The following is a 20,255-nucleotide window of genomic DNA, read 5'->3' on the forward strand; positions in this document are numbered from 1 at the left end:
TTATCTGGCACATGGATGTTTGTTATATTATTATGATGATAATAAACATAATACAGGCAATTTGTTCCCGGCCTGAAGAACTATTCATTACTCTTCAAGGTCTAGCTTGGATGTCCAATTCTCTGGAGACCTTACCTGACGAAGCCTGGTCATATATATCACTTATTCTGTGTTCTCAAAGTACCCTGTCTTATGTACTTTTTTAGTTTGTTGAATGTTTACTATGTACCCAGGCAGTATTCTAAGCACTTTGTGTTTAACTCACTTAATTCTTATTACAGCCTGGAAGAGGATACTATTATTAGCTCATTTAATTCTTTTTTTTTTTTCTTTCTTTTGAGAGAGTCTCACTCTATGTCCCTGGGTAGAGGTGTCATGGAGTCAGCCTAGCTCACAGCAACCTCAAACTTCTGGGCTCAAGTGATCCTCTTGCCTCAGCCTCCTGAGTAGCTGGGACTATAAGCCTGTGCTTCTAAGACTGGAAAGTTCTATTTTCAATAGAGACGAGCCCGGGTCTCGCTCTTGCTCAGGCTGGTCTCAAACTCCCAAACCTAAGCAATCCACCCACTTGGGCCTCCCAGAGTGCTAGGATTGTAGGCGTAAGCCCCAACAGCTTGTTTAATTCTTATAAGGGCTCACAGGAAGGGGTTCTAAGTTAAATAACTTTCTAAAGTTACACAGAAGACAGGAAAGCCTGGGTTTGGATGCAGAAAGTACACACACCAAAAGCCTCCGCACACATCTGTTGTCACTGCTCAAGTGCTGGGGGTACTATCCTCTGTCCTCTGGGTAGGAGTAGGGGTGGACTTCAGTCGGTGGTGGCTCTGACGCCTTCCTATGATTCCTAGGCTTTTGCACTGCCATAGAGCGCCCCCGTGAGGTCACTTCACTCCCCACCATGTTCCAGCGCCTCACCAGCCTCTTCTTCAGCACCCCTCCGTCCCCCGAAGACCCTGACTGCTCCCACGCCTTCGTCTCGGAAGAGGATGAAGTGGATGGCTGGCTCATCATTGACCTTCCCGGTGAGACCTGAGTCAGGGGCCAGGATTCTGACTCTTGGGCCTGTGAAGTAATCCTAAGAGCAGATGGTGGAGCAGCGGAGGGAAGGATCTGCTAGGGGGGTTGTGAAGTTCCCCCAACCTTCCGGGCGACTTGGGGCTGAGCCAGTCACACTGGAGGTAGAGTAACAGAGCCCTTTCCCAGGACAGCCTGGACTGCCCTCTGGCAGGGCAGTGTTAGGGGCCACAGATAAGGTCCGTTCGGGTGGCAAGTTGAGACTCCTGGCCTATGGGTGCCCTGTGGGCGCTGGGGGCAGATCTGCGGGTCTGACTAACGATGCCCTTTCTCTCTCTGCCCCACTGTGTCCCGTGTGTGTGTGTCCCTCCCCGCTGCTCCTCTGCATGGCTTCCCCCCTCCTGCGCCCGGTAGACAGCTACGCGGCTCCACCCAACCCCAGGGCCGCCCCAGCCCCAGCAGGCCGCCCCCCACCCGCGCCCTCCTTGATGGACGAGAGCTGGTTTGTTACCCCTCCCGCATGTTTTACTGCAGAGGGGCCTGGACTCGGGCCCACCCGTCTCCAGAGCAGCCCCCTGGAGGACCTCCTTATCGAGCACCCAAGCATGTCCGTTTACGTCACCGGCAGCACCATAGTGCTAGAGCCTGGGCCGCCGTCCCCGCACTCGGACGCTGCCCTGCCTGACGGCGATCTTAGCGACCTTAGCGACCGGTGAGTGGGCTGGGGAAGGGCCCTGGAAGCCGAGTGACATGAATCTTGGAGACCAGAGTCCAGGCTAGGAGGCAGAAGGAGGCCAGGCCCGGAGCCCGCCTGGAACTTAAGGGGGTTGTGGCCTTGAGAGGCATGTCTTTGAGATAAAGGGTGTGGCCTATGGGCCGGGTGGGGTGGGGTAGAGGGCCCCGAGGCTAAGAGCAACAGAGGCTGAGCATGAAGGGGCGGGGATTTGGCGGTGGGTGTGCCCCAGGGCGGGGCTTGTGGTCCAGAGGCTTTGGTGGGGTTGGGAGGCTTGAGGGGCGGAGCTGGAGCACCGAGGTAGTGGTCGGTCCACTGGTTTGTACAGAAGGCAAGGGCGGAATTAGGGGTTTAGGCAGAGACTCCGCTGGACCAGTTTACTTGTGACAGGTGCTAGAACTGACAGAGCCCCTCTCTGTCCCTGCAGAGAGCTGGCGCCTGCCCGCCGCGAGCCCCGGGCCCTGCGCCATGCTGCCGCTCCCCTGCCGGCGCGGGCAGTGCTGCTGGAGAAGGCCGGCCAGATGAGGCGGCTGCAACGAGCCCGGCAGAGGGCCGAGCGCCACGCGCTGAGCGCCAAGGTGGTGCAGCGGCAGAACCGAGCCCGCGAGAGCCGTCCGCGCCGGCCCAAGCACCAGGGCAGTTTTGTCTACCAACCGTGTCGGCGCCAGTTCAACTACTAAGCTTCCGTTGGCCGCCCCACGAACCCAGGCTGCGATCCGCTTCTGTCCCCTCTGCAGTAGCCACTGTGCTTCTCGAGGGGCAGCTGTAGCCCGCCTTGGGCTGGACACCACAACCTCCCTGCTGCTTAAAGTGTGTGAGGTTGGGTGATAGCTCTTCTGTCCTGGACTCTCTCGATTACTCAATCTCTGATCCTCTATAACCTGCCTCTGAACCCTTCACCCTCCCTCCCCTGGTCCCCACGCACAGCATCTAATCCTCCAACCCTCCCCACCCCCATTCCTAACCTTCCATCCTTTCTTCTCTGGACCCCATTCCTGTTTGTCCCTTTCACCCTCTGTCCAGTCCTCTGCCTCTAGCCCACCTCTATTTCTGAAAGCCTCATTCCTGTCCCTGATCTGGCCCGTTCCCCTTTCAGCTTCTACCTTACATGACTCACCACTATCCCATGTTTGACGTTTTACACTCACTCTTGTTCCCTTATTATTCATTCCCAATAATAACAAACGGAGGGGACCCTGAGCCCAGCTCTGATCAGGTACAACCTGTGAGGCCTGGGCCTCTGTCCTTGCCTTCCAGAAAGGGCTCAGGCTCAGGGTTTTGCTCTTAGTTTTCCTCTTTCCTTCTGCCCTAGGGGCTGGGCTCCTTGGAGCTGCTTAAGCCTGGAAAGGTAAAGTATGTGGAAGAGGATAGTGAGATGTGTGTGTCAGAGGGAGAAGTAAGAGGGAACTGAGGGAAAGGAGCAGCATACTGGAGATGTTGACAGGACAGACTGGTTGAGAAGCTGTAGGGAGCAGGGCACCATGGGAGCTTGTACTGTGCTTGCTCAGAGAGGCCAAGCCCTGCTCTCAGGCCAAAGCCTGGAGTCTGCCCCTACTTCCCTTTCCTATAATTCATTTCCCAGATCTCTTCCTGAAATCCACCTGAGTCTGCAGACCCCTGAGTCTGAAGGGCTTGGTTAGTACCTTGCCACTCTACCCCTGACATGCCACCCCAGAGTAGAAGCTAGGCAAGGCCCTGCCATCCTGGCTATCTGTTCACATGTCCAAGGTGCTAGAACTAGCTTAGGAGAGATGCAGGCCAGAGGGCTTCTTGGTGGAAAGCGCCCACACCCCAGGTAAGAATGCAGAGAATGATGCTTGGAGAGAATGAACTGTGGGATGAAGCCATCTCAAGACAGCTTAGCCTTCATCTTGCCTCTGGCCTTGTATTTCACACCCGCTCAGTATGGCTAATAAACACTCCTGAGTTGGGAGGCCAGGAGCCCCACTGTCTCAGTCTCCCAATCGCCCCTATCCAGGTTCAGGGCTTCAGGGGGCTGCTTCTCATTTTCTCCCAAAGGGCTCTTTCTTTCTAGGCTGCTGGGGAGAAATGGATGCCCTGTGGCCTCTCCTCCGTCTTCATTAAGTATGTAGAGGAGGGTACCTGAATCTCTGGGTAAGACAGAGGGGAGAGGGGCAGCTAGTTGTTTTCTTTCTTCTGGTAGGACTGAATTTTGAGCTCAGACACCAGCAACAGCCTCTTGGGATGCCCCGAGTTTCTTCCTATTTCCTCTTTATAGCTGTCCTTATCTGGTGTGTGCTCTTTCTTCTTTGAAACTTTTAAGATTTCCTGTTACATACTAATATAGGTCTTCCCTCTCACTCCGATTATAGGTTTCTAGGTGTCACAGCCAAGCTTAGGCTTAGAGAAAACTCTGCATTCCCATGAGGGCTATGGCAGTTGCCCTCCCTGACCTTATAGCCCTCAGGCATTATGTGGGATATGTGGGTAAGGGATGGGGTATCCCCATGGATGCTGCCATAGGTTGGAGAAAGACCTGTTGGTTTCTCCTATCCCAGAGTATAGGCTTAATATCATACTAAAAACAGATCAAAGTCCCCATGCCAGTCTACTATGGCTGTAATAGTTGACAACCTTGCTCCTCCTCTCCCAAAATTTTGTTACAACCTAGTTGCTTTTATTCTTCCAGCCACCCACTGGGCAGTTAATTCACAGCCAGCCTAGGGTCTTGGCACTTCCAAGAGCTGAAATTCCAGCCCTTCCTTCCCTACTCCTCACTACCAGCTGGGGCCTAGGCTAAGTCCTAGCCAGTACCCATGATCCTTCTGGTGAGGAAAGAGTTTAAGATATAATAGGGTATTTGGCTCAATTTTCAAAAGGTCCTGCCCTTACCTATATTTCTAGAGGCTCCTATAGTTCTTCTAGAACCTTCCAACCTCTCAGCTGGTTGCAAGGCTTTTTTTTTTTTTTTTGTATTTTCCTATAGATTCTGTAGCATTTGAGTGTGGCAATATTTTAATTGTGTACAGATTTCTAAGAATCAACACTACTCAGTCTCCTGCTAGTCTGACTCCTGAAGCATCAGACCTTGTCATACTGTATTGACTGTGTATGTGCCTTTCACCTTGAGCATGCTTCAGGATTTTTTTTTTAACTACAGAACTTGAATAAATGAGGGAACCAGAATTTACAAAGTCCTATGCAACCTTAGACAGGAGGGGTTAGAGAGTCTGTCTTAGCCAATGTTTTCAGAGACCCTGGAGATGTGTACTGGTTTGTGAATATTAATGTCAATATTACCAGCACTTTGCCAAAACTTATGTCAGAAAGACCTGTATCTAGAGTCTTGGTTACATCAAAGAGTGACTTCTCGAAGTTATTCCCTAGTTAAGTCTGAGTGATTCCTTCACATTGGGTGTCACTTTACGGCCTTTGCCAGTCTAGCCCCAGCAGGGCACTATGTATGTTTGAGTGCAGTTTGGTGCTGTTTTAGAGTATGCCTGCTCCCCTAATCCCTATCTGGAACCTTCTGATCAACTTGCTCTGATTCACAATGTCTTAGGTGCAACAGGGACCCCACTAGAGCTCTTCAATGCCTCTCTAGATCTGCGTGACTTTATGTGAGGGGACTGAATGCAAACACATCATAGCCCACCTCTAATACTTTCCCTCTTACCCTTCCATCTAGTTCCGAATGGAATCAACAAGTTGAATGCATCCCTGTTGGGTGTTTTGTGTTGAGGCTGGCTGATATAAGGAGATTTTGGTTGACCATGTTGTGCTATGTCAACAGACTCAAGAAAACAACCACCTCAACCTGGTCATGTGGCATGCCTGTGTATGTATGTAACAGGATTCTGATTGTTAGATTATAATGCTATTCCTCTATGGGAGAAAAAAAATTAATATAAAGAAAAACAAATAAAAATCTATTTAAAGCACATTATGCTTTCTGAGTTGAGCTAAAGTATGAGAAGCACTTTGTAATCTCAAGCACAGTAGTGGCATACAGTATTATTATTAAGCTGTCTTTGGTTCTGGTGTGTGCCATATGAGAAAGCAAGAGGGTAGATAAGCTTCCTGGGAACTGAGCCAGACAATGTGGCATTTGACTCAACTACTTTTAGATGATCCTCATAATGCATGACACATACATGAAGACAGCTGAAATAGAGATGAGAAAAAAAGCGTGACAGAGAATCATCAACTCATCCTTTTGGTCTCAGGTGTTGGATTATGGCAAGGGCAAGAATCCCCTGGAGGGAAGGGATGCCCTAGTAGAGACAGTAGACCCAAGGTGACACAAGGACAAACCCCCTGCACTGGAGTCTCCTAAAGGTTGCGGGTGGGGTAGGCGCAGAAGCAATTGGCTTTAGGAACTATATAAATTTTGAAGAATTGAGCCAGGAAAGAGAAAAACCTGGGCATATTGGTGAAAAAGTGCTGAGTTGCTGATAGCTTCCTGGCCTTAGGAAATCCTGGGTGGCTTGTGATCCTTTCAGTTGGTTATTTGCAACCAAAAGAAATGTACAGTGGTACAGTGCTGAAGACAGGGCTAGTTCCTTCAAAGCCAAGAATAAGTTGAGAGAGCAAGTATGTGCATTTCCTTCAACTTGCCAGGTAGGAATCCCAGGGCACAAGATAGGAGTCTAATTTACAAAGAAGGCTGTGTCTACTCATGTATGAGCCCAAGAAAGTTTGCTTACCCAATAATCCCTTACCAATAACCTTTGTGTTCTATAACAATAACATTTATTTAACACATTCAGTATTTCACATTGTACAAACCCTTAGATTCTCTTTATTCACTGGTCCATTTCTACAACAAATACATCCAAAACACTATATAATAAAATTATTTACAACACTTCCAAATGAGAAGATTGCGTTTGCCTCCGCTACTGCTATTCACACACAGTACTTCCACGGCACAATACATCATTAGAAGATCTAAAAATGGTCACCCTGTACTCTAGGTTGCTTAGGAAATGTAAAAACTAGTAACATTTATAATGGCATTAACTCCTCTCAATACATGACAACATTTTAGAAACTTTGAATGTCATCTTGCAACAGCAAAGGGCTCAACAACCCTGCTTCCCCTGCTGTACTTTACAAAACAGGTTGCAGGGATTAGGAAAACGGCCACATTATTAAAATGACTACTGTACAGAAATGGATTTAAAAAAGTCACAGCTCAAAATTGCTCTTTGTAAAATTCACACACATTTACAAGTATCGAGTTGCCGCCCAGCTTGTTCACTTGGATTTTCTTCGCTTGGATTGCACCGCACTGGTTACGTCTGTGGGGGGAAAGGAGGACACGTTCAGCTGACGCAACTCTTTACAGTAATGCTGTTTAGGTAATCCACAACAACCAGAGCTGACCTGAGTGGAGCCCCATTAGACTGAAATCAGTCTAAGGGGCACTTGAGTGGAGTCACTGGCTTTGCTTGATGATTTATGTGGGAAGAAGGTGGGGCCCTGCATATCAGGCCCTGGCAATTGGGAAAATGTGATACAGACGGTGGGAGATAAAACATGCATACCTGGATAGAGAAAGTTTCAAGGTAAGGTAAGTGTCAAGGTAATTAACCCCACAATCTCCCTCACCAGTTCCCATCACCCAATGAAGTGTGGATAGATAGTGCTTTTGGTGAGAAATCGATGGGTGATGCCACAAGCAAGTGAATAAATTGTACCAGAATGTGAAATAAGCAGTCTTTGGATCTGTGGCCCAGCAAGTTATACATGTATCTAATCTATGGATACTTACAGACACGGAAGAAATTCAGAACAAGCAACAGCCTGCTTTGACATAGGTGAGCCTAGGTGAAGCTGAGGGCTTCATGGAAGAGGTGGGCGTGATTTATATACAGGATAACAGTGGCATGATGGGGCATAACTTTTAATTCTTTTAATTTCTCTTATACTATCAGTGTGTTATATCAATCAGCTCAATCTTTTTGTTTTTTGAAATAGCCTCAAGCTGTTGTGCTGGGTAGAGTGCCGTGGCATCACAGCTCACAGCAACCTCCAACTCCTGGGCTTAAGCGAGTCTCCTGCCTCAGCCTCCCAAGTAGCTGGGACCCTAGGTGCCTGCCACAATGCCTGGCTAATTTTTTTTTTTGGTTGCAACCGTCATTATTGTTTGGCGGGTTCGGGCTGGGTTCAAACCTGTCAGTTTAGGTGTATGTGGCTGGAGCCTTAGCCGGTTGAGCCACAGGCACCAAGCTGATCAGCTCAATCTTATCCCAAATGTAAACTGTATTTCTCAAAAACTTTTCCACACAAAGTTCTTTTATGTATGTTAATAGTTTGAAGCTCTCCAAATGTAAACATTTCTCTAAAATCTCATATTAACTTTATTTATTTAGTAGAGATATTCTGTCACCCAGACTGGAGTGCAGTGGTGTGATCAGAACTCACTGTAACCTTGAACTCCTGGGCTCAAGAGATCCTTTTTCTGCCACAGTCTCCTGAGTAGCAAAGGTGTGTCTGATCATGCCCAGCTGTTTTTTTAGTTTTGCTCTGTTGCTCAGGTTAGAATGCCATGGCCTCAGCCTAGCTCATAGCAACTTTAAACCCCTGGGCTCAAGCAATCCTCCTGCCTCAGCCTCTGGTATAGCTGGGACTATAGGCATGTGCCACCATGGCTGGCTAATTTTTTCTATTTTTAGTTGAGACAAGGTCTTGCTTTGCTCAGGCTGGTCTTGAATCCCTGACCTCAAATGAAACTCCTGCCTCAGCCTCACAGAATGCTAGGATTATAGGCATAAACCACCTGCACCTAGCTCCCAGATAATTGTTTAAAAAATTTCTTTGTAGAGACAGGGTCTTGTTCTGTTGCCCAGACTGGTTGTGAACTCCCGGCCTCCCAAAGCAGGGATTACAAGGAATTTTAGATCATAGAGCCACTGTGGCCTAAAATATCATATTCATTTTATTTATTTTTTCTTGGTTTAAAAATATTTTTTATTCAAAATATTATGAGAGTACAAGTGTTTTTGTTACATGGATAGCTTTTGTAATGTTTGAGTCAGGGCTGTAAGTGTGCCCATGGCTGGAATAAGGTTCATTGCCTGTTAGGTAGGTTTCTCATATTCACTTTAAAAGGCCACTGTATTTTGTGCTGCTCTATGGTGGATATTTTGGTTTTAATATGAAAATAACATTTTATAATTACTTCTCATCAAGGAGAAAAAAATGCTTCTATCTAATACATTAATACAAAAGATGAATCAGATGTATTCATTTCTGGCAACAAGGCTGAATTTTCTGATGCTCCATGTTAGAGTCAGTATTCTAAGCAATTTTTCTCTGTCTTTTGTTTCATAATTTTTTTTTGAGACAGTCTCACTATGTGGCCCTTGGTAGAGTGCCATGCTGTCACAGCTCACAGCAACCTCAAACTCTTGAGCTTAAGTGATCCTCTTGCCTCAGCCTCCTAAGTAGTTGGGACTACAGGTGCCACCACAACGCCCAGCTAGTTTTTTAGTTGCAGTTGTCATTGTTGTTTAGCAGGCCCGGGGTGGGCTCCATCCAGCCAGCCTCTCGTGTATGTAGCTGGAGCCCTATTCACTGAGCTACGGGTGCCCGAGTCTGTTTCATAATATTTTAAGAACCCAGACTCATGCTTTTGCAAAAAGCAAAAATTTTACTGCTCTGTTCGTTAGGGTAATTGCTAAGAAGTGAGGCTTTCGAAGAGGTAACCTGTAGAAAATTTTCAGGCTTCTTCTAGTGGAAATTTCAGTATATATATCTTCATAGCTGAGGTCATGAGGATTGTCTGATGAGGTAGAATCAGTCTCTCTCATGTACTTATCTGTCTTTTACTAATCAGAGGGACAGTTAATCTTATGGGATGTTGATTATAGTGTTCTTCAATTTAATTCAAGTAAGTGGACTAAGAATCTCACACAGCCACAAAATTCCCCATAATCAATTCTTTATGCCCAAGTCTCAAGCTTCATTTCCACTGTAGCAAACTTGTCTGCATATAAAAATATGCAAGGTTTTGTCTTGACAGTGTTCATCTTTAGAAAATTATCCATTAATTAGGTCAACTTTGGAAGCTTTTCCTTTGTTGTGATTTGAAGGATCAAGTAGTGTGTCTGAGAAACACATGTATGGCTGGAAAAAGAGGTGGAGGAATGGGGGTAGGGAACCTCAAACTCCCCCTCCTTCCTTGCTTGTTCCCATCTGTCACTGCTCTAAAGCACCCAATGAACTGGCAAGCTGCCTCAGAGGATGAATCTATGAGGCCAAGAGTAAACAAGTGATTTGTGCTAGGAAAAAAAGTCATCTTTTGGATACTGGAAGGGGAAAATGATGGTGAAGGGTGGTGTATTTTTATATTTCATGAAGGAAAAAAATGTTTTAAACTGAGTCTGAAGTTTTTACAATCCTTCCTAGATAAATCTACTCATAGAGCAAAACCATTTTTCGTGTCTTTTTTTTTTTTTTTTTTTGAGACAGAGCCTCAAGCTGTCCCCCTGGGTAGAGTGCTATGGTTTCACTGCTCACAGCAACCTCCAACTCCTGGGCTCAAGCGAGTCTCCTGCCTCAGCCTCCCAAGTAGCTGGGACCACAGGCGCCTGCCACAACGCCCGGCTATCTTTTGGTTGCAGCCATTATTGTTGTTTGGCGGGTCCGGGCTGGATTTGAACCCGCCACCTTAGGTGTACGTGGCTGGCGCCTTAGCCGCTTGAGCCACAGGCACCGAGCCCGTGTCTTAGTCTGAAACAATGAGATTTTTTTGTTTTTGTGGTCAATCCAAAATATTACCACTCCACTGACTACAATAAGAGAATCCAGAGGCAAACTTTAAGGTAAAGAATTCTAGGGAAGTGATATAGTGGTTAATGATACAGTCAGAGTGTGCACCAGGCTTTGATCAGCACACTGCACCTAAAGACTGCCTGTCGATCCCCCACAAAAAACACCATACTGCAAAAACAAAAGAAACACACACACATATGCATATGTATTATTTTTTGAGACAAAGTCTCACTCTGTTACCCTCCGTAGAGTCTAGCAGCTCTAGACTCTACTATGCTCATGGCATAGCAGCTCACAGCAACCTCAAACTCTTGTGCTTGAGCAATTCTCTTGCCTCAGCCTCTTGAATAGCTGGGACTGTAAGAATTCGCCACAACACCTGGCTAGTTAGTAGAGACAAAGTCTTGCTCAGGCAGATCTTGAACTCCTGACGTATGAGTCACTGCACCCAGTGTAAAATACATACATGTATATATATATATACACTTTTTTTTTTTGAAACAGAGTCTCATTTTGTCACCCCTGGTAGAGTGCTGTGGTGTCATAGCTCACAGCACTCTCAAACTCTTGGGCTCAAAGTGATTCTCTTGCCTCAGCCTTCCTGGTAGCTAGGACTATAAGTGCCTGCCAATTTTTTAGAGATGCGGTCTCATTCTTGTTTAGACTGGTCTTAAACTCCTGAGTTCAGGCAATCCACCTGCCTTGGCTCCCAGAGTGCTAGGGTTACAGGTGTGAGCCACCATGGCTGGCCCTAAAATACATAATTATTGAAAATTTCTTCAGTTTTTTAACTGTCATGGATTTTACAAAATTAGTGTCTCCTCACAGATATACAAATATTTCAAAGTCTAGTAGTGCAGTCAGATTATTTATATCAATGTTTTAGAACCAACTATTTGATGAAAAAGTAATGGGTCACTAACAGGTTTTTAGGTGATTATCCATATGTATCAATGGGGAAAATTTACATGTGTAATTTTTTTTTTAAGACACAGTCGCACTATGTCAACCTTGGTAGAGTGCCATGGCGTCACAGCTCACAGCAACCTCAAACTCTTGGATTTAAGTGATTCTTTTGCCTCAGCCTCCCAAGTAGCTGGGACTACAGGCGCCTGCCACAGTGCCTGGCTATTTTTTGATTGTAACTGTCATTGTTATTTGGCAGGCCCAGGCTGGATTCAAACCGGCCAGTGCTTTGTGGCTAGAGCCCTAGCTGTAGAGCTACGGCCGTCAAGCCTACATGTGTAATTTTCCCTTCAGCTTGGCTGCTTCATTTTGACCTTTAGCAAATTTGGCCAAATCTATAGTACAAGGTTCTATTCAATCCTCTGGTATATTGGCTCTGTGGTCCAAAGAGTTTTAGAAATTGACTTTGACCTTGTGCAGTTCATTCTGCTTTTCACTATACTATTTCTTTCTTTCTTTTTTTTTTTTAGACAGAGCCTCAAGCTATCCCCCTGGGTAGAGTGTCATGGCATCACAGCTCACAGCAACCTCCAACTCCTGGGCTCAAGCGAGTCTCCTGCCTCAGCCTCCCAAGTAGCTGGGACCACAGGCGCCCGCCACAACGCCCGGCCATTTTTTGGTTGCAGCCATCATTGTTGTTTGGGGCCCGGGCTGGGGATTCGAACCCACCACCTTAGGTGTATGTAGCTGGCGCCTTAGCCGCTTGAGCCACAGGTGCTGAGCCTCACTATATTATTTCTAGCTGAGACTTCTAATTAATTGTAAAAAAAATTCTGCAAATTTTCCTTCAAAATCTACACAGCTGGTTTCTAAATGATGCCACCAGATAGCAATTTCAGGTAGTTAATATGCAGGGTTTTCTCCCACAATTTGTGCTCAATTGCATTTCCACACTAATAAAACTTTGATTTAATGAAGCATATCTGTAAACCTTGTCTTTTTTAGATTGCTGCTTCTCAAATCACTGGCTGTGGGTAGGGGAGAGCTATCACCTACTTTGCTATCAGAGTCACTTTAAAGTGCTTGCCCCAGGGACACTTGCTGATGCTTACAGTTTACTCTGAATTTCCTTTATTTTATTTTATTTTTTTTGGATACAGAGTCTTACTATGTTGCCCTTGGTAGAGTGCCGTGACGTCCCAGCTCCCAGCAACCTCAAACTCTTGGGCTTAAGAGATTTCTCTTGCCTCAGCCTCCCAAGTAGCTGGGACTACATGTGCCCACCACAACACCTGATGATTTGTTGTTGTTGTAGTTGTCATTGTTGTTTAGCAGGCCCAGGCCAGGTTGAAACCTGCTAGCCTTGGTGTATGTGGCTGGCACCCTAACCACTGAGCTACGGGTGCCAAGCCTGAATTTCCTTTATGTTAACGTATTTTCCCTAGTTTCAAATTTATGCTTTGAATTTCATGTTTTTAACTACTGACCTTTTTTCCTAGTTGAAAATACAATACAAAAATATATTATAAACAGAAAAGTAAATAGTAACAAAATAAACTAGAAAAATTATTTCATTTTTTCTTTTTTGAGACGACAAGTCTCACTTTGTCGCCTTTGTTAGAGTGACCTGGCATCTTAGCTCAGAGCAACCTTAAACTCATGGACTCAAGTGATCCTTTTGCCTCAGCCTCCCACGTAACTGAAACTACAGGTGCCAGTCACAAAGTCTGGCTAAATTTTTTTTTTTTAAGACAAGGTCTGGCTCTTGTTCAGGCTGGTCTCGAACTCCTGAGCTCAGGCAATTCACCTGCCTGAGGGTGTTAAGATTACAGGACCAAGCCACCTGTCTGGCCTAGAAAAATCATTTCTATGGTAATGGTAAATTCACTATGTCAGGAAGCAGACTACTCATTAGAGAGTTTGTAAACACTGATAAAGTGCAATTTTTTTTTTTAAACCCATTTACTTTATTCCTGAATACCTAGTATTTTTTTTCTTTTTTTTGCAGTTTTTGGCCGGGTTCAGGTTTGAACCCGCCACCTCCAGTATATGGGACTGGCACTGTACTCCTTTGAGCCACAGGTGCTGTCCATGATCAAGTGCAATTTTAAAAAGTTGTTCATTGATTTGTGGTATCCAATTTTTGTGTTTGTAATTCAACATGGAGGAGAAAACCTAATCAACCCCAAACAAAAATCAACAGACCTGAAAGTGACCAAACAATTATGTGGGCCTTCCTGGACTTGTCCATCCACCTGACCTGCGCTAATCTGGCAGTTTGGCAGGCCCCGGCCAGCATGATGTAAGCAAGCTCTGCTCTCACAGTAGGAACATGATTAATGTCACTGGTGCCCGAACAATAGAAAAGTACTAACGCCTCTCAGTTTACATATAAACTCCTTAGCCTTCAAGATGTTCACAAAAAAGGAATGTTTTGATTTTGTTTGTACATGTATCACCAAAATCTTTTAGGTGCAAAAAGGAAAAGCCCTTTTTTTCCTCTCAAAGCCTTGAAAAGTACTGATTTTGGAGGAAAAAGCCTTCATGTTTTAGGTATCCGGCATGATATGTGTCTCTAAGTTTGTGATTCATAAATTTTAGAAACCAGCTTGATATTTTGTGATCATTTTCTGGGTATGGATTCAAATGTAAACAATGTAAATTATTTTATGACTTGGTTCACATTTTCAGATACAAATAGGCCAAATATGCTTATTTATTCTAGATATAATTTGCATCCAAAAGCTTTAACACTTACAAATCAAAAGAGCTATAGTACTCATTTCTTTTTTCTTTCTCTCTCTCTCTCTCTCTTTTTTTTTTTTGTAGAGACAGAGTTTCACTTTATCACCCTGGGTAGAGTGCTGTGGCATCACACAGCTCACAGCAATGTCCAACTCCTGGGCTTAGGTGATTCTCTTGCCTCAGCCTCCTGAGTAGCTGGGACTACAGGTGCCCACCACAATGTCTGGCTATTTTTTTTGTTGCAGTTTGGCCAGGGCCGGGTTTGAACCCGCCACCCTCGGGATACGCGGCTGGCACCCTACCCACTGAGCCAAAGGTGCCACCCTCTCTCTCTCTCTCTTTTTTAATGCGTTCTTACTCTGTTGCCCTGGCTAGAGTGTAGTGGTGCAATTTAGCTCACTGCAACCTCAAATTCCTGGGCTGAAGACATTCTCCTGCCTCAGCCTCTCAAGTAGCTGGGCTGATAGGTACTGGCTATTTTTTTCTATTTTTTAGTAGTGATGGGGTCTTGCTTTTGCTCAGGCTGGTCTCAAACTCCTGACCTCAAGTGACCCTCCTTGCCTCAGCCTTCCAGAGTGCTAGAATTACAGATGTGAGCCACTGTACCTACCAGCCTCATTTTTGATTCAAAAGGTAGCTATGATACTATGATACACATGAGGTGCCCTAAAGGTGACCCATAAAGTTGCCATACATAGGGAAAATGGGAAATTGTAGCTAAATGTACTTAGCTACAATTTAATTTAATTTAATTTATTTTGAGACACAGTATCACTATGTTGCCCCAGGCTAGAGTGCTGTGGCATCTACCTAGCTCACAGCAACCTCCAACTCCTGGATTCAAGTGATCCTTCTGTCTCAGCCTCCTGAGTAGCTACAACTACAGATACACACCATAATGCCCAAATAGCTAATTTTAGTAGAGACAGGGTCTTCCTCTTATTCAGGCTGGTCTCAAACTTCTGAGCTCAAGTGATCCTCTGGCCTCAGCCTCCCAGAGTGCTAGGATTACAGGCATGAGCCACTGCACTCAGTCTAAATGAACCTTTATTTACAAAATATTACTAAATTTTATAAAGAAGTGGTCAACACAGAGAGAATTATGTATCTCTTCATTTGGGAGTACATTTGTATCCTTAAAAATATCCTTTATAATAAACTGGTAACAAGTTTCCCAGAGTTCTGTGAGCCACTCTAGGAAATTAATCAAAGCAAAGGAGGAGTCATGGAAACTGGAATTTTTAGCTAGTTGGTCAGAAGCACATATAAAACAACATGGAGCTTGAAGATTGGCACAGGAAGCAGGGGGCAGTCTTGTGGCACAAAGCCCCCAACCTGTGGACTCTTCATGGTATCTCCAAGTAGTGTCCAAATCGATTTGGAGGATGCCCAGTTGGTATTCGCTGCAGAACTAACTGCTTGCTTGATGTGTGGAGAAAAAACCACCACCAATATGAGATTAGAGCAGAAAAAATGAGTCTGTTTTTCTACCTTGGGACAGTTAAAGAATGATGAGCTCTTCAGGATGATGTTGAGATCTATACATGGTTGTGACTCCAGGACTGGCCAGAGCTATGCCATCCTCTAGGTGCCTCCATGCAAGATCACAAAGCCTGAGAGTCATTATGGTCTCTTCTAAGCCAGCTGCTAAGCCTCAAAGCATGGATATGACAGGCCCTTCAACATGACGGCTACAAACTTGGGATAATGTATAGTTTAAGTGTATAAGCCTATTACCTCCTCCTATACTCCCTCTAAAACAGGTTCTAGCTTTCCATCTTTCTTGGCTGGCAGTTATCTATGGAGTGGCTTCAATTTGAGCATCTGTTCGTAATTGTTCCAGCTGCTCCTTAGATTCATTCTGGTGCCCTGTAAATGACACCTTTACTACTACAAGGCTCTGGGCTCATGTCAAGGTTCCAAAAATCTGGTGTGATTATCTCCAAAGGCTAATATATCTTTTTCTTGCTTTAAAGGTAATTACACACCATATTTACAGCCCAGAAGACCTTGATCCCTTGGGAAAGTGTGGATGCTACCAAGAACGTGAAGGACTGAGGGGCAGCAGATTTTCCCATAGACTCCAGGCATCTTCCCTTTTATGTTCCAAGTTTAGTACTTCAAAATAATGACAGGTATGCTTCCTTCCAAACAAATTTCTGCTTAGAAGATGATTCTCAGGAAGGAGGAGGAAAGCTTTTGGCTTTATATCTGCACCTAAAGGATACCTAAGAGGACCCTGCCTGTGGTATACATAGCATGCCTGAAAAGGAGGCTGCCCCCTACAACTTCTCCCCTCACTCTCTAGCAGGCTGAGGTAAGGTAGCACTACTTTCTACACCTCTTTCTTTTATATATATATGACCTGTAGACCTGTGGCCTACTTGCAGGGGCTCTTGTGTGGCATCATGACATTCTTGCCTAGAAATGTGACCTGCCAACAATAGTCCTCAGGTCAGTGATGTCTGGTGTTGGTGCATTACAATCTTCCTTGATCTCCAAGCTGCTAACCCAATGATACCTGACCACTTCTCTGCAGTCCTGCTGATACTAGGTACTCAGCCAGGAACCCAGCTCTTGTCCAAATGACCTACTCAAGCTTAGCACACTTCCTGAGAGGATGAGGTATTATATCCTTTCTCAGATCTAGATCTTTGCATATGCTGTACTTTTTGCCCAGAATACTTCAGCCAGCCCTTATTGCCTGGTTAATGCCTTCTCATTCTTTAGGTCTCAGTCTAAATATAATTTTTTCCATAATTCTTTCTCTGACTTAGCAGAAGAACAAGGCATATTTGTATATAATACCATGTAATTTTTTTTTTTTTTGAGACAGAGCCTCAAGCTGTCACCCTGGGTAGAGTGCCTAGAGTATCGTGGCATTACAGCTCACAGCAACCTTCAATTCCTGGGCTCAAGCGAGTCTCCCGCCTCCACCTCCCAAGTAGCTGGGACCATAGGCGCCCATCACAACGCCTGGCTACTTTTGGTTGCAGCCGTCATTGTTGTCTGGCAGGCCTGGACTGGATTTGAACCCACCAACTCAGGTGTACGTGGCTGGCGCCTTAGCCGCTTGAGCCACAGGCGCTGAGCCGTAATTTTGTTATTATAGCTTCTAACACACCGTATTAGAGTCCCTCTCTCTCTCTTTATAGACAGGGTATCACTCTCTGTGCTGGAGTGCATTAGTGCAATCATAGCTCACTGCAATCTCAAACTCCTAGATTCAAGCAATCATCTTACCTTAGCCTCCCAAGTAACTGGGACTATAGACTAATGAATCACCAGACTCAGCTAATTTTTTGTAGAGATGGGGGTCTTTCTATGTTGCCCAGGTTGGCTCAAACTCCTGGCCTCAAAGAGATCCTTTCTCTTTGGCTTCCCAAAGTTCTGGGATTACAGGTGTGAGCCCTTGTACCCAGATGAGTTTGTCTTTTCAATGTGGTAAAAATAGAGAATCTGTCTTTTCATGATTATATCTCAGGGCCTGGCATGTGATAAATACTTATTATATATTTGATAGCTGGTTCTTAATTTAATAATCACTGACTGATATCTCTCTGTATTAGGCACCATACTAGGCACTATGGACACAGTGGTGAGCAAAACCAACCATGATCCTCTGCCCTAATAGAGTATACATAATAATTACCTCCTCCACAAATAGGGATAAAGTTAACAGCTATGGTGTTATGAAAAACCTGCTGCTATGATTCTTCATAGCAATGGCAACTGAGCTAAGTAGGAAGAATGAGAAGTTAAGGAGAAGTGAGGTGGGAAGAGAGAAGAACACTCCCTCTAGTAGCAGTGACATATGCCCAGGCCTTGTGATGAGAGGAATGAGGACAGCATGTCCATGTTGCCAAGGGAGGTGAGATGAGGCTGGGAGATGACAAGAGGCCAGACCACACAGACCTTGTGGGCTGTGTTGAGGCTTTTAGACTTCATTGATAAATTGCTAAAGGGTTTTCCACTAATGGGTAGAAGTGAACATGGGAAAGAGCCACCTAAGACAAAATTGGCAGCTTTTTGTGATGAAACTGATGTGAGGGAGAGGAGTCCAGGAGACTTGACTAATGGAGAGATGGTGGTGCCACTCACTGAGAAAATCACAAGTTTGGTTTCAGAAATGTTGAATCTAAGGTCCCATTAAAGATATGCACCCAGGTGTCTAAGTAATCAGGGATTTGTACTAGAAATACAAATTTGTGAGTTATCTGCAAAAGGCTGTAATGTAAGAAGAGGGGCATGAGTGAGATCAATTAGAGAGAAAATGTAAATTGAAAAGAAAAGGCAACTCAGGATCAAAGTTTGAGGAATGGCTGTGTATGGAGACCAATAAGGAACAGCCAGAGAAGCAGCAGAAAACAATTGAGTTCAGGTCACAGAAGCCAAGGGAAGAGTTAATTCAAAAATGGGATAGTAGTCAAAAGAGAAGAGAACATTGATAGTGTAAGTCTCTTGAGACGATCAGAGAAGTTGGGATCACAGGCACAGGTGGAAGAACTGACCTTAGAGTTGAAGAGAGACAACGGCTCTATTATAGTAAGAGCAAAGGAGGATATAGGTATATTTATGTCTTGGTAGTAGGAATTTGAGAGAATTCTACTTTCTCTGAGAGATGTGAGGGTCTCTATTGAGAAAGAGGGGAGAAAAGTGGGGATCAGAGGTTTAAAAAGAGCAGAGAATAGGAAAGAGAATGGACCACAGAAACATAGAAAGATGGCTGGGCCATCTTTAGGACCTATCTGAAGCGGGTGGTTATGAATTTAAAGTGAAACCAATCTACCTTTTAAGTTCTTTTTTCCAGCAGTGCTTCTTGCACAGAAAACACATACAGTAGAACCTCTGTAAGTTGACCACCAAAGGGACTATTAAACTGGTCAGCATATGGAGTTGGCTAGTATAAGGAACTAGGCCATGTGGCTTTTATTAGAGTATATCATATAATATCATACATAATCAAAACAGTAAAATCATACATACAGTATCATATAAAATCAGTACATTTACTGCTTTCTTGTGGTGTCATTATCTGAGAAAAAGAGTCTATCTTGGTTTGTTATTCTTACTACAACTGTAAGTGGAGAAAACACTTTTCCATAGCAAATGACTTTGACTGCATTATCAGATGCCTGATATCCTTTCTTTTGGAGTCTGTAATTTCGGTCTCATTTTCATATGCTTCTTACACTTCATCAGTTGTTTCATGCAATTTTACATTTGTCTGTACTTCAGTCAATGTCACTTGGAAAATTGCTTCTGGGTCAAGTTTATTACAGGTGTCTACCTCATCATCATTGCAAGAAAATCTTCAAAATCTACTCCTTCAAATTTTGCCATGGTTGGTGGGCTGTCTGATGGGGCCAAAACATCATGCCTCTTGGATTGTAACAAATCCAACTTTCTTGAAAGACTTCTGTATCATTTCTGGCTGAACTTCATTCCAAGCAGAACTGACTGAGAGGACATTAACTGAAGGAGTTGATGAAGTTGCTCCTATAGGCAAGACCACAGATTTGTGTTTTAGTAATGACCCACTACAGGAACTAGGCTCAGTAGGGCATTTTAAATGTTGGTAATGCCTTAGTCAAGAGGTTGTGCTTGGAGTCAGAAATTTCATTGTCATGTCTGTAAGGTAATTTACTTGTGAGTGGCCAGGACAGTTGTCTACTATCAGTAGGACAGACTGTTCCTTCTACTTCATTTCTCAGTTGATATTCCTTACTCACTCCTTAAACAGGACACCAGTCATCCAGGCACATTTGTTTGAACTTCAAGTAATTGGGAGGTCTTCAGCCCCAGGTTCTTGAACGCTGATTTACCAATCACCAACACCTTTAGTTTCTCTCCCTAGTTGAGCTAGAGCAAAGAAGAACTGTGAAACATTCTTTGGAAAAGTTTTCCATTCTTACATTTGTCACCCTTCACTATGAGGCTCCTGTCAGGCATTACCTGCATTGCCTTGAAAGAGTCTGCACTTATCAGCATTAAAGATGCGGTAGTCTTTGAAGCCTCTGGCAAAGTCCAGAACTTTCTGATGAACTCTTCCACCACTTCTACTGGAATTTCATTGGATTGACCACACAAGATTTTCTGGGAGATCTAGTGTTGC

General features: G+C 44.6%; 2 protein-coding genes across 4 annotated transcripts in view; one reads left to right on the forward strand and one right to left on the reverse strand.

The window, feature by feature from the left end:
* Nucleotides 1–890: 890 nt before the first annotated feature.
* Nucleotides 891–5,651, forward strand: TP53INP2 (tumor protein p53 inducible nuclear protein 2). Its single transcript, XM_003788114.2, has 3 exons — nucleotides 891–1,022; nucleotides 1,429–1,726; nucleotides 2,175–5,651. Exons 1-3 carry the CDS (start codon nucleotides 899–901, stop codon nucleotides 2,425–2,427), a joined length of 675 nt encoding a protein of 224 aa, XP_003788162.1. The 5' UTR covers nucleotides 891–898; the 3' UTR covers nucleotides 2,428–5,651.
* A 790-nt stretch (nucleotides 5,652–6,441) lies between these two features.
* The window catches only part of NCOA6 (nuclear receptor coactivator 6), an 89,008-nt gene continuing 75,194 nt past the window's right edge, over nucleotides 6,442–20,255 (reverse strand). For all 3 annotated transcript variants that reach the window (XM_023512165.1, XM_023512164.1, XM_012804163.2), the window contains one exon: nucleotides 6,442–7,011. In XM_023512165.1, coding sequence (XP_023367933.1) covers nucleotides 6,968–7,011 — 44 coding nt within the window. In that variant the 3' untranslated portion in view covers nucleotides 6,442–6,967. The remainder of the gene's footprint in view (nucleotides 7,012–20,255) is intronic.

Source organism: Otolemur garnettii, unplaced genomic scaffold (assembly GCF_000181295.1).
Source record: "Otolemur garnettii isolate 467f Iridium unplaced genomic scaffold, OtoGar3 scaffold00025, whole genome shotgun sequence".
Taxonomy (NCBI): Eukaryota; Metazoa; Chordata; class Mammalia; order Primates; family Galagidae; genus Otolemur; species Otolemur garnettii.

Coding starts and splice junctions, on each gene's coding strand:
- TP53INP2 (XM_003788114.2), top strand. CDS start 899: ATGTTCCAGCGCCTCACCAGCCTCTTCTTCAGCACCCCTCCGTCCCCC. Junction 1,023..1,428: donor GCTCATCATTGACCTTCCCG/GTGAGACCTGAG, acceptor TGCGCCCGGTAG/ACAGCTACGCGGCTCCACCC. Junction 1,727..2,174: donor CTTAGCGACCTTAGCGACCG/GTGAGTGGGCTG, acceptor CTGTCCCTGCAG/AGAGCTGGCGCCTGCCCGCC.